This window comes from Sinocyclocheilus rhinocerous, unplaced genomic scaffold, assembly GCF_001515625.1.
Source record: "Sinocyclocheilus rhinocerous isolate Xijiao unplaced genomic scaffold, SAMN03320098_v1.1 scaffold1110, whole genome shotgun sequence".
In the NCBI taxonomy this organism is placed as follows: Eukaryota; Metazoa; Chordata; class Actinopteri; order Cypriniformes; family Cyprinidae; genus Sinocyclocheilus; species Sinocyclocheilus rhinocerous.
Window position 1 is genome coordinate 408,594 of NW_015653168.1, and position 14,776 is coordinate 423,369.

Consider the following 14,776-nt stretch of genomic DNA (forward strand, 5'->3'; position numbering starts at 1 on the left):
ATGCAGCGCAGCCCAAACAAATGAATGGACATTGTCTCACCATACAACGTTTCAGGTTTATTCCCAAGAAACACTGGAAGGATAGAATTACTTCAGATACTGTATTTTAAGTAAAAAATCACAACCATCCATACTATATATCAATTTATGTGTGTTCACTGACATTAAAGTATCTAGAAAATAATCTAGTAAGCACAAAGCATTTAACGCTACATTGCATGCGAACTTCGAAACTCCGGTAACTGTTTCAAAACTAGTCACCACCTCACCCTTCTACAGAGACAAACCGGTCCAAGCAGAAAACTCTCCACAGACATCACAACTGCCACTTACAGGTAGATGTGAACGTTCACTGCTGTTGTCAGTCATGTCTTCTAGAAGAAAACACGTCCAGTAATTTATCTGGAAAAAGGTAAGAGTCTGAACTCTCTTGTCAAATGCATTAGCCTACATAGTTTCTGCCAACATATTTAACTTACAGATTTTGTTACGACTGTCAATACATAATAAATTAGAACCAGATCTATTTTTAGGTAACTATCGGGAGTAATAGCGTTATTACACTTTATGTTGCTTTAAGTTTGTATATGGGTTAGAATGATTAACTTTGTTAAAGCGAATTGACCTAATGCTTTGAGCTGCTGAACATTACACCAACAAAAATGTAAAAACCTGTCCAACACACCTGCTTAAATAATGTACACACCACACCTCTTGAACAGTTTAATTTGTAGTAGCATTATATGGTGTGTGTGTGTGTGTGTGTGTATGTGTATATATATATATATATATATATATACTACTTGACTTGACTTGTATAGCCTACTTACATTTGTTTTGTCCATTTTACTGACTAACATCAAAATTATTCTTGCTGAATCTGCTGCTGCTGAATTTATTTAGGCAAATCTATTACTTCCTGAGGATGTTATGTAATAGATTGCTTTATAAAGTTTGCACATGAAACATACTTTAATAAAAACATGTCCTCAATCTCTTGATTTGATCAGTTTCAATAGTTAATAAACTTTATCTGAGTGTATTACAAAGTAGCAGTAATTACTCAAGCACATTTTTGACATGATACTTTGAATTAATTAAAACTTTCCCTTAGTACCCAGCAGACCATCACTAAAATAAACTTCCAAACATCACTATGATCAATTCTGTGTTTGATGATCTAGACATGGAAAGCATGTCATAGTGGTCTGCATTGTCATGTGATAATCTTCAGATTTAGTCTATTATGCCTACATTTATATAACAAATTAGTATAAAGACCTTTCAGCTCAGTGAAAAAAAAAAGGTTAGCAGTGTGACCAGTTCTCGAGAAACTTCACAGTTCCACAACAAATATGGCCTCATGGTCTGCGATGTGGCAATGTAATCAGCACATTTTCTGCATACTTTGCAGTAGCAGGCCATTGTACTCTACACACACTGTTTCATGCCAAAGTGTAAACGCTTGACATTATCTGTGTTTTTGGCAATTTCATATGTAATACAACAGGGATGACCAGTCCTGCTTCTGGAGGGTCATTAACCAGCAGAGTTTAGCTACAATCCCATATAAACACACCAGAACCAGCTATTCAAGGTCTTCAGGTTTACTACAACTTACTCAACTAGTGTTGGGGCAAGTTGGAGCCAAACTGCAGGACGCTGGCCCTCCAGGGGCAAGATTGAACACCCATTAATCTACAGCATCTGGTTGAATGCTCAGAAATCAGCTCAAGATATTAGGAATGCAAAAAGAAAGCTAAGAATGAAGGTCTCCTTCAGTTTAACACCATGCAATCATTTACAAACAGAAGTAGTACCTATTCTTTGCCAAAAAGTTAGCATCAGTCGCTAATGAAATTTTATAGAATGATGTCTCTCCAAACTATTATGCTAATACTATTTATGATTTCCATACTATTTCCATACTATTTATGCTTTCCAGGAACTCTGGGGACGTACATAAAGTACATACCATGCAATCATAGTATGTAAGAGAATAGAAAAAAATGTATATGTATTTAAATATGAATTTAATAAGTAGATTAAAAACTTGAAAGTAATATACATCTAGATGGAATAAGCAGTAGATTTATGTACAGATGTGCACATTAGGTGTACTACATACATGTTTTCAGGATTATGGACCTGTTTTGCCCCTGTTTCTGTTTCAGTGTTCCCTTATTTGATCATGTTCCTGTTCTCGTTGTCTCATTATTAGTTGATTCCCCGCACCTGTCTGTCCCTCGTTAAGTTTAGTATAAATGTGTAGTCTGCCTCATGTTTCCTTGTCGGGTCTTGAATGTCTTCCTTGTGTTCCATGTCTCCTGTTGGATTATTAAAGACTCTTGTTTTTGTGAAATCTCCACGTCTCCTCGTTTCTTCGTGCCCGTGCTCCAGTGTATTGTGACAGAAGACCCGACCGAAACAGTTACCTCCGTGTGTCTACCCTCCGTTTTTGTTTCCGTTTTCTCTCTCAGTGTTTTGTTTCCGTTGTGTTTACCATGGATCCCCTCTCCCGTCTGAAGTACCTCCTCCTCCTGCTGGAGCAGGGGGAGAGATTGCTCGAGGGCCATACTAGACTGTTCCTGGTCCTCGCTGCTCTAACCAGCTACCAGAAAAAGAGCGTAAGCGTCACGTCATTGATCCACAGACATGCAACGCGCCCGCGACGCGCTCTGTGCGTTTTACGATGCCAGTTTAAATATCTTGTGCAGAGCGCTGTCGTCCGAAGATGGTCCTCGAGCGAATTTCGCCGCCTTTGTGGAGTGGACACTGGCGAGACCGGAGTGCCACTCCAGACCCAGTGCTCAGCCCACCATCTCCCCGCTGCGCGGAGCGCATGCCCAAGCCCACTGCTGACGGAGAGCCATCGCCGCATGGAGCGACAGAGCTGAGGATCGCCGCAGAGCCAGAGCTGCTGATGACGTCAGTCAAGGTGTGTGAGCCGGCAAAAACACCCGCCACGAGGGAGAAAGCCGTGGACGGTGTGAGCGCGGAGAGGAGCTCCGTCCCCTGCACCGCGGCTGAGGGTGAGCTGTGTATGGTGCGGCGACTGTGCCACACCGAAGAGGAGAGGGCTCCCGTTCCTAAGTTCTGGCCTGAAAGCCCGGAGGCTCACAAATGGAGCAGGTGCACTTCTGGCCGCATTTAACTCTAATTCCCTCATCTTTATCTGCATCTTTGCCTCAATCTCCCATCTGCAGATTTTTAGACGCAATTCTCTCTCTGCCTGAAGTTCCTCTGCCGACTCGCGCCAAGCGGATCTTCAGTCGCGCATCACCTCCAGACCCAGCCGAGGCCGGAGAAAAAGGTTCAAAGGGCGGCAGAACAGCCTTGGCTTCAGAACCCTCCACCTCGGCAGTTCCGCTCTGCTCCTCCTCCCCAAACTCAGGGCGGACGTCAGAGGCAAGAGAACCATCCTCACTCGCTTCAGGCAAAACCAGAACATCCAGCTCCACCAGTTTCTTCAACACAATGCTCTTAATCTCTCTCTTGAGCTGCTGCCTCAAAACGGAAATTCGATAATGAGCCGCAATACTAATTAAATCATCTTTTCGACATTTATCGAGCTGCTCCAAAGTAGGTACATTAATGAACGCCTCTAAATCAAAGTCTGCCATACTTGCATCGACCAATCACCATAAGACCAAACAAATACCCTGATGCACCACTAACCAGGTGTATGGTCACTCCGCCGTCAACACCAGCAATAATAAATGTCCCTGGACATAAAAAATGATCCCGGACGAGCCCCCATTAAATGTTACGATCTTTTAAGATCTAGGAGTTGTATCATAACACTTAAAATAAATTATTGCTGGGTGGATTGAACCAGGCAGAAAAGTGACCATAAATACACGAATGAAGCTCAAGTAACAATTTATTACATTAAGCCTAAGCCACAAGAAAAATGCTTATGTGATCCGCTATTTACAATTGCTGAAATGAAAATAATAATAAAGAAAATTAACAAAAATGGAAGTAACGAAGGTTATCACAAAAACAATATAGGAAAAAGGAACTTGAGTGACGCCCAAATCAAAGAAAACTAAATAAAACCAAATGATTCCCATAAAGCTCCCCAAGTCCTCTAGCCTAACTAACAAAAGAAAAATGTAGAAAAGGAATCGAAGTCTTCAGCGTATCGACGCTCTAAATGTCCTACTCTTACCACTAAAAGCCAAATTACAAGGGGGGCGCACACCGCTTTCCTAATGTGTCTAAACACTCATCGTTACTACGTGCAAACTGTATATCGCGCGATATGCTTACCTGTTCCTTTTTCCCTAGTTAAGGAATAAACGAATAAACAAATACACAGCAAGTGCTAGACACACTGCATTAAAGAGTAGGATACAAAAACTAATCTCAGCAAACCAAAACACACACACAAACACACCGCCGCCACACGAGGTTTGCGGGAGGACCTTTTAAACCGTCAGGGCGACAACAGATTGGGCGCAGAGGGTGACGTCACAATTATGACTGGCAGGTGACACGTCCAACCAGGAACCTAAGAGTGAGGCAGCAGAGAAAAGACAAGAGAGGGAAAGAAGGAAGAAACATACACATACGCATAGCACGTAACAGTTCCCTTATTTGATCATGTTCCTGTTCTTGTTGTCTCATCATTAGTTGATTCCCCGCACCTGTCTGTCCCTCGTTAAGTTTAGTATAAATGTGTAGTCTGCCTCATGTTTCCTTGTCGGGATTATTAAAGACTCTTGTTTTTGTGAAATCTCCACGTCTCCTCGTTTCTTCATACCCGTGCTCCAGCGTATTGTGACACATGTACTGTATATATGTTTTTGAAAGTCTCTTATGCTCACCAAGGCTGCATTTTTTTTCAAACAGTAAAACCAATATTTGCAATATATTTAAAAATTGAAATAACTGTTTACTATTTTAATGATTTATAATGTCATTTATTCATGTGATGACAGCTGGATTTTCAGCAGCCATTACTCCAGTCTTCAGTGTCACATGATTCTTCAGAGATTATGATTGATGCTGATTTGGTGCTCAAGAAACATTTATTATTTTTATCAGTGTTTAAAAAGTTGTGCTGCTTAATATTTTTTTGTGGAAAACAAGATAACTTAACCTTTTATGGGTTCTTGAATACAAAGGTAAAAGAAAACTGCATTTACAGTATTTGACATAGAACTCTTTTGTAACATTATAAATGTCTTTAATGTCAATATTGATCAATTTAATGTGTCTTAGTTGAATCATATTAATTTCAAATATATATATATATATATATATATATATATAAACAACAGTGTACAGTAAGTTCACATTGTTTTACTTGTTTTACTTCGTTTAAACCGTTTTTCTCAAATTGATACTTTTTCCCCTCTTTCTATCTTTTGTCTGACAGTTGTTTTAATTTTAGCTGAAGTGCAGTTTCATCTGCAATCACGATGGAGCAAAAGAAGAAAGTCTGGCCCAATCTCCGTGAGAGAGCCAAACCCAAGTTAATTCTGAAGATCGGAAAGAAGGGTCTGGGGAAGAAGAAAAAGACCCCTCTGATATACAGGAGGAGTATGTCAGTACCAGACCTCAGGATTAATCCCAGTGCCATGCTGGATTTGCAGGATGATTCCAGGACACCAGGTCAAGACTCCGTCTTCTTTGGAAACATGGAGGGTTCATGTGACTTGGATGAAACAGCAAGTGAAACCTCCAGTACTGCCTTATCTGAGCAGTTAAGTGTCGCTGACATGCCATACTCCTGCAGCCCCGCGCCATCAGAGAGATCAGTTCCTGTTGACTTTCCAGTTTTATTGGAAACTGATAAGCGGCAAAGAGCCACGATGTGGTACATAGATGATTTAGATGCAGTGACTGGACCTGTATATCCACCTACAGAAAGACAGATGGCACCTGAAAGAAAATCGCCTGGTCAGAGACCAAAAGACCCCACAGATAGAGTGGCTGCAGCCCTTAGTAGAGCTGGTGCTGGAAGACAGATGCCTCCTGCACAAGAATCAGTCAGCAGTACTCCACCTGAGGAGAAATGTCCTACCGAGCACCAGCCATCCTCTCCAGTGGATATGTTCATTGCAGGGTCAGCTGAGGACATGGCAAGTCTCACAAAGTTTTGTTTTTAAGTATTATCACTACATAAATATGCACTACCATTCAAAAGTTTGGGCTCAGCCGTAGAGTTTCTTACAGTTACAAAAGATTTCTATTTCAATTAAATGCTGTCCTTTTGAAAACACTCGCACAAAATTAGCAGCAACTTGGCTTTGTTAACTTCAGGCCATGTTTTATTAGTTTATATTGATTGGCCATTGTGAGTTTTAATTTTAATATTTTATTGTTCATAGATTTAGATCATTTAATTAATTCTTAATAAATCTTTTTTATTGTACACGGTGAAACACCTTGGTCAGCATTCATGTTGTTTTAAGCTGCTATACAAATTAAAATGCCCTTGACCTTGACCAAATACATGCAGCCTTGGTGAGCATAAGAGACTTGATGAATAAATCTTTCTGAGCTCAAACATTTAAACAGTAGTAAATATAATACTCAGGTGGTGTGCTTTTTGAACGAAATGGTGCCAGGTGGAGATTATATGTGTGGTTATAATGTCTTCAGTAAATTTCTGTACAGATCTGGTAAATAACGTGTACAGATGTACATATATTAAAATATATTAAGCAATTAATCAGCCTAGCCAATCACTAGAAATTTCTGTTTTAGAAAATACACCTATATTTACAAAAGTAAAACAACAACAACAACAATAATAATAATAATACTGTTGTTGTTGTATCAAGCAATTCAGGACAATTGGTGAATTCAAATACACAATTTAATACAGCGGTGGCCAAAATTGTTAGAACACTTGGCATATTTAAGAGGTTTTTGTTGAATTGGCCATTACAATACCCATAAAACAAACTACCCACGATGAAAGGAATCTGCTGGAATATCGAAAATGATGGACTGGGCCCCTCAAAGTCTGGACCTCAACCCCATCGAGCAAATTTGGGGCGAGTTGGAAAATAAACTGGACAGATCTATTGTACATTCAAAGGAAAGTCTTTGGCTTGAGTTGCAGAAGGCATGGGATAACATTAGTGTTGAAGTTCTCAGGAAATATATTGACACTATGCCAGAGACATGTGCTGCTGTAATTGCTGCAAACAGTGGACATACCAAATATTAAAGTTAAAAGTGGATAAAATCAGTTACTCGCTTCATCTGATATTTGTTGTGCTCAGAGCAACCATCTGCATGTTTCATGAACATTATGAAATGAAATCATGTTTTGGAGGCAAAAAAAAGGTCAATATTTTCAGATCTGTCAGGCATTCTAACAATTTTGGCCACCACTGTAAATTATTTCAGAATACAGCTTTTATAAATAAATATCTCTTATTAAGGACTTTCAGTATTATTTTATTTGACATCAAAAAGAAATGCATGCTGCCAAATTCTGAATTTACCAACTGTAGACAATGATGCATGATTTATGGATGACAAACATTAATCTCTTTCTCAGGACATTCCCAATGAAACCAGTGACTTTGATACACTTGCAGAACAAGAACGAAATGTGAGTATTTTAATAAGAGGAAGTGTTGTCTTGAAGACAGAAGAAAATTTAAACAGTGTAGTATTTCTTCAATTACTTCACTCCAGAATAGTCATAATCATAATTATCATCCAACACTGACTAGGCCTAAGTCTTTTGCTCTCTACTTGTCAGTTCCCAGTAGGATTAAATGACAGTCAAAGTGCTTCAGCACAGCAGAAGTTCCAGTATCTCCTCACCATCAACCTAAAGGAAGGCAAAAACCTGGTTATCAGAGACCGCTCAGGTACTGACCTCTGACTAATACAGATATTTAAACTACGATGATGCTGGGTGGTGTGGTTTACTCTAGGCATTGCATTGACTTTATTTGCATAATTAAAGACTACATTCCTGTAATTATAAATGAATGAGTAATGCTATTAGTACATCATAGCATACGTCTTAATCAGCTCTAAAAATACTGATTTGAAAATCTTTTTATAGATTGGTATTGAAACTGTATAAGCCACCCCCTGATGTTTTGACTGGTTTGGCATCAGATGGAATGATTCATGCATTGAGAGACTTGTCTTGATGTTACATTAATTTCCACTTCTTTCTATTCAACTGGCTCCCAAAATGAAATGTCTCTTGACTCTTTACATGCAGCTTGATGTTGTTCTACAGAAAGTTTCTGATGGTCTATCTAGTCTTGAAAGTGTATGTACACTCTTGGCTCTGGGAGCCTACACAGAACTGTGACGGGTTGCATCACCCTGAAAGGTGCCATGCTTTTTGATGAGCTTTTCTCTTTTTGTTTCGTCTTCCTGAGGACCATTGAGTTCTTGATAAAAGTCCAAAAAGTCTTGTTGAACTTGTTTTAGTGTAGACTATTCAAGGTTTAGTATGTGGCATTGAATCATATTATTTCTTGCGGGTCAGCCTGGGCCTGGGAGATTGGATAACATCTCTGCCGATGCTGTCTGTCTTCATTTCCTTTCTGAGATACTTTACATTACTCACTTTTATGCGTGTTTTTATAAGTGATTTACAAATAAGGAATGCTTCAACAAAGATGATTCATTTTAGGACTAAAGTACCATGAAAAGCGTCACAATACAAATTTCCAGAATTGCTCAAACAGTATAAAAGCATGGGGTCAGTAAGATTTTTTAAAATAAATAAATACTTTTAATCAGAATGCAGTAAATAGATCAAAAGTGACAGTAAAGGCATTTAGAATGTTACAAAAGCTTTGTTTCAAATAAATTTTGTTCTTTCAATTTCTATTTCTTGTCCTGAAAAATGCTGCAAAAATGAAATAAAATAAAAACGTATCACTGTTTCAACAAAACACTGTTTTTGCTCAACTGTTTTGAACATTGTTAATAATTCGAATGATTTCTGGAGGATCATGTGACACTGAAGACTGGAATAATGACTGCTGAAAATTTAGCCTTGCCTTCACAGGAATAAATTACAATTTAATATATATTAAAATAATAAAAAAAAATTATTAATTGTAATAAGGTTTCACAACATTACTGTTTATACTGTCATTTTAAAGTAAAATACATTCTAAAATCTGCCTTGATGAGCATAAGAGACTTTCAAAAACATACAAAAAAATCTTACTGATCTTACCCCAAAATTTTGAATGGTACTATGTAATCTGATGCTATTTTGTTTTTAAATTTTTTTTAAAATAAATTATAAAAAATGAGCATGCTGCTTAGGAAACCTATGGTGGTTTGTAGATGTCAACACTGTCAGCTGCTACCATAGAAAAACGATTCGTCATGATTTCCACTTTTTTTGTTTGTTTGTTAAATGCTGAACTTGACAAAACAGATTCTTCTGTCCATAGTGTTTGTGCATATGCATGGCAGTAGGCTGGGGATCTTGCATATCTACATTCTTAGTGTAAAGTATATCAGATGAAAATGTTTTTTTTTTTTTCTTTTTTCCCTGGAAAGGTTCTTTATTCTAATGACGTCTTGTATAGCTACATTCTTAGTGTAAAGTATATCAGATGACATTTTTTTTTTACCAGAAAGGTTCCTTATTCTGATTATTTCTAATGTTCAGAGAGAAACTAATGGTTTTTTTTTCTTTGCTGATTTTGAAGAGGAGGGATATCTGTTAAGAGGAGTTAGATTCTTTAATTGATAACTGGCAGTATAATTAAATGAGTCAAAATGTAACACATAAGATTAATTTATTCTGTGGCAATCATCTGAGCTTTCTGTGAAGTCCTGCAGGTGAAACTGCTAATGTATGGAATCTGGACTCCCAGCACAAAAAAGCCAGCAGTTCTATACTGTAAACATGTAAATGAAATCATATCTTGTTTGGGAAACTTCTGGAGTCTTGTAAATTCTAAATTCTTCAGATTGTGAAGATTGTTGAAGGTTCTTCAGTTCATAGTCAAAGAATTTGTGAGCATAGTAATTGTTTTTAATTGTCATGCTGTTTTCATTGTCGGTCATCTCAGAGTTAAAGATGTTGGCTCAGTGATCCTTAAAGCTGTCTGAAGAAGAATAAAACAAAGTAAAATGGAATTTAAAATAAAAATAAAATCTAAAATAAAAAAGGTAAAATAAAATAACATTATTTAGAGAGGTGTTGCTGAGTAATATTTTGTAATGCATTATACAATCAAAAAGCAAATTAAAAGGAAAAGCAGAGACGACAACATTTTCAAGTTACTTCAGTTCAGCCTGTCTAGTCATTCCTAATATGCAGAATGCAGTTAGACAAGAAAGTCTATAATTCTGTCATTTCTGTCTTGCTTCTGTAACCACGTTACATTTAAGAAAACAAAAAAGCTATATTTCTGGAACTATTGTTTGGATTTAGAAGTCATCATCAACAGTCTTCCATTCAAATGTTGTACCTTGATTGCACAGAATCAAGTCAGTTTTATCATAGCGTTGGGAAACAAATGAGCTGGCCTTGGTTTTTTTCCTACTACAGAGCCAATGCAAATAGAGTCATGTTGAGGTGTTGTTACCTAGAGGCTGTTCACAGTCCCTGGTGTCATAATGCAAAATGTGTCTGTTTTATCTCTTAACTTTTTGTTAATGTGAGAGAGCGATAGATACAAAAGGGAGAGTGAGAGAAGAGAGAGAGAGAGAGAGAGAGAGAGAGAGAAGAGGGATTTAGCCTGAGGTTTACTGAAATCCTACAAGCAAATGATTGTACTGAATTTCCATTTGATACCCAGAGCGGTTCTTCAGACGTAATGCCAGTGTATCTGGCAGGCCTGACCAAGCTGATTGGGCAGCTCATTTTCATGTTTGAAGTCACAGGTGTATGCCCAGAGGCTATTAATTACCATCTCTACCTCATTATTTTTCATAATTAGAATATATTCCAGTGATATTCCTCTAGTCTATAATTCTGTCATTTCTGTCTTGCTTCTGTAACCACGTTACATTTAAGAAAACAAAAAAGCTATATTTCTGGAACTATTGTTTGGATTTAGAAGTCATCATCAACAGTCTTCCATTCAAATGTTGTACCTTGATTGCACAGAATCAAGTCAGTTTTATCATAGCGTTGGGAAACAAATGAGCTGGCCTTGGTTTTTTTCCTACTACAGAGCCAATGCAAATAGAGTCATGTTGAGGTGTTGTTACCTAGAGGCTGTTCACAGTCCCTGGTGTCATAATGCAAAATGTGTCTGTTTTATCTCTTAACTTTTTGTTAATGTGAGAGAGCGATAGATACAAAAGGGAGAGTGAGAGAAGAGAGAGAGAGAGAGAGAGAGAGAGAGAGAGAAGAGGGATTTAGCCTGAGGTTTACTGAAATCCTACAAGCAAATGATTGTACTGAATTTCCATTTGATACCCAGAGCGGTTCTTCAGACGTAATGCCAGTGTATCTGGCAGGCCTGACCAAGCTGATTGGGCAGCTCATTTTCATGTTTGAAGTCACAGGTGTATGCCCAGAGGCTATTAATTACCATCTCTACCTCATTATTTTTCATAATTAGAATATATTCCAGTGATATTCCTCTCTGCCAACTGAATCTAATGAAATGGTCATGCACACTATAGACTTGGTGAGGTTACTGGTGGCACAAGCATGCCAGATATCCTGTGCGGAATCCAGACATGTGCTTCCTCAAAGCCTTTAATGTATTGAAGCCTAAACTACCTCACAATTACCAAAATGATTGTCCCTTTTGTCCCATTTTTTTTTTCTTTCAAAGGTTGTTTTTAACTTTTATTATTTTATATAAACTCTGTGCAATCATATGCACTAGTGTTATCTTATTAGCGTAAAATGGAATATATTGCCACCTGCTGGAGAAAGTATAAAACATTTATTTTTAAAAAGAAATAATTAATTACATTGTATATATAATATAAACCTAATATTAATACCTACATAATATCCTTATGAATAAGTAAATGCTTTTGAAAATAATAATATTAATATAATGTGTTTATTATAGACACTGGAATGTCAAGTGGAATTCTTGTGAATCACACTTTTCAGTTGATCAAACTTGATTTGTTACTTCATAAGGAAGTAACTGCCTTGATCCACTTTCTCTGTTTGATGGAGAAACTGAATGCCAATAACTAACAAACCTGAACAGAATGATGGAGAATTGAATTGCTTTTTGTTTATTTACTTTGTATTTCCTAATTTCCAATCCAAGGTCATTTCTTCGGCCATGTAAAATAGTATTGAAGCTGTTAGGGGGTTGTTACTGTATTTTGGCCAGTAACTTTAGTAGAGATGCTGTTTCAGGATATATTCTGCATGACAAATGTGACCCTGGACCACAATTTTTTATAATTGAGATTTGTACATCATATAAGCTGAATAAATAAGCTTTCCATTGATGTATGGTTTGTTAGGACAATATTTGCCCGAGATACAACTATGTGAATATCTGGAATCTGAGGGTGCAAAAAAAATCTAAATATTGAGAAAATCGCCTTTAAAGTTGTTCAAATAAAGTCCTTAGCAACGCATATTACTAATCAAAAATTAAGTTTTGATATATTTACGGGAGGAAATTTACAAACTATCTTCATGGAACATGATCTTTACTTAATATACTAATGATTTTTGGCACAAAATATTGTTTTTTATTTTTGACCCATACAATGTATTGTTGGCTATTGTTACAAATATACCTATGACTGGTTTTGTGGTCCAGGGTCACAAATATGTAAATTGTAGTCCTTGCAGAGATATAAAGAGCCATGTTCTCAACTGTTTGGTTATATTTTCAATATTTTGTCCAAAGAAGGAAAAAGCTTTAACAATTTAATATGACCCTGAGATAACTGTACACAAATCATATATGATTAAATAAGTATGCAAATTAGATTTTTGGAAATTGCGACCTCGTGTGGTTGTCTTTGAGAATAACACACCACCTCATGTCTATAATAGAGTTTGATACAGAACTTTACTCCAGGCTTCTTAGCAACAGCAAATGAAATGAAGCAGGTGAAAAGACTTCTTCTTCATATTGAAATATTTTCACTTTCAGACTCATATTCTGTCTGTTTTATTGTAAAAATTCTAAGTCAAATGTGTCCTATTTGGAATACTATCATGGGCACAAAAAACCTTTTGTTTTGAAAAGTTTTGCTCTGATATTTAACTTTTTTTAATATTATTTTTAAATCACCATCAAAAAAAAAAAAAATGTAGGTTAGGTTTTACCCTTTTTTCCATTTAATGCTTTATCAATAAGATTCAGACATTGTCTGAAAAAAGTTTCCGTCGATCTGCAGCCATTTGCATTATTAGTTGAGTTCTCACTTGGTCTGACATGACAGCGTGACAGCGATGACGCAGTTTACCTCTCGTGCCTTTTCCAGCACCTATATTTGCCTAACAATTAACGGCCAGGTTGTTCCCCGACTGACACTACATCGGAAAAGCGGCCGCAAGTCCCCTCCCTCCATTCCTTCCTTCTTCGCCGTCCTCCATTTTCCTTCTGTTAATTTCTGCCATCACCGTTTTCAGTCACGCCGGAGCTCTTCCCCTGGCTGCTTGAGCCCCTTTCCTCCTGTCAAGCTGCCTGGAGGTTTCCTTGTCAGCGGCTAGCAGGGAGGAGCTGCCTCCTGGAGATGTTCATTTGGAGAGGCGAGCTGACAGGCCTGACAACCCGTCCCCACAGGGCTTTTGTCATGTGATTCCAGGCTCCCCGCGGGTTCTCTCAAGCACTCCTTTATCCATCCATACAAATGAAGCGATGGACTCTTTTTCTCTCATATTTTTTTTCTTTTTCTTACCAGCCAATCTGCATACCACAGCATAGACAAAGACGGACCACTTTCCCTCCCCTCTCACAGACAGACTCAAGGCAGACTTTCTTAACAGGCTTTGGAGATTAACACGGCTTGCTCCCAGTTTCTGGGGGTTTTAATGCACCGGCATTAAATGAACTGATTCACGCTGGCTGTAATTTTTACTCTTTTACAATCAGCCAGCTCCCATCACTCTGAAAGAGACAAAACGTCTGCCTCTCTGCGCTAAGAACGGTCGCCTAAATAATGAGTCTTCTGGATTATTCAGTGTCTGGATGACTGCATCTGAGTTCTTGTACAGTGTGATGATATGAACCAGTTTGCACCAGGTTTTGTCATTAAATAAATGTTCCTGGTTCAAAATGAATAAAGCTTAACCAACAGCATTTGTGGTGTTAATCATCACTAACTAAAAAAATAAATTTAAACTTGTTCCCTTCATCTGCAAAATCATTTGCAAACATTATGCAGCAAATATGACTGAATGCTGAAGACTCCCTTTTTGTTAGTAACATTGATAGCTGTTTGTTTTCAACAGGTACAAGTGACCTGTTCGTCAAATTCAAATTAGATGGCAAAAACATCTACAAAAGCAAAGTTGTGAACAAGAACCTGAATCCCATCTGGAATGAATCATTTTCCTTTCCCGTCAGAGACCTCGATCAGACTCTTCATCTTAAGGTTTGTGAAGTGTTTACATTATTACGTAATTGTAAACAGTTGTTGAATGATTATTTCTAATGTAAATAAAAAATATCAAAGAAAAGACTTAAAGTCTGAAAACAATCAAGGAAGATTGTAATTCATTTTTATTACACCAGAACAGAAAAAAAGGAAGAAGAGATAATGTGCTAGAGTGGTGATTTGTATTTGAACTATTATCACATCTTTTAGAGCTGCATTCAAATTCAGTTTATCAGGGAATTCATAAAGAGTATTATATCTTTAAATT

At 37.4% G+C, this 14,776-nt stretch overlaps 1 protein-coding gene across 1 annotated transcript in view; it reads left to right on the plus strand.

The window, feature by feature from the left end:
- The first annotated feature begins 343 nt into the window (after positions 1-343).
- Positions 344-14,776, plus strand: part of mctp2a (multiple C2 domains, transmembrane 2a) — a 63,062-nt gene continuing 48,629 nt past the window's right edge. The window contains exons 1-5 of the mRNA XM_016521767.1: positions 344-412; positions 5,387-6,092; positions 7,526-7,579; positions 7,733-7,844; positions 14,363-14,505. Of these exons, the coding sequence (XP_016377253.1) occupies positions 5,430-6,092; positions 7,526-7,579; positions 7,733-7,844; positions 14,363-14,505 (972 nt within the window). The 5' untranslated portion in view covers positions 344-412; positions 5,387-5,429. The remainder of the gene's footprint in view (positions 413-5,386; positions 6,093-7,525; positions 7,580-7,732; positions 7,845-14,362; positions 14,506-14,776) is intronic.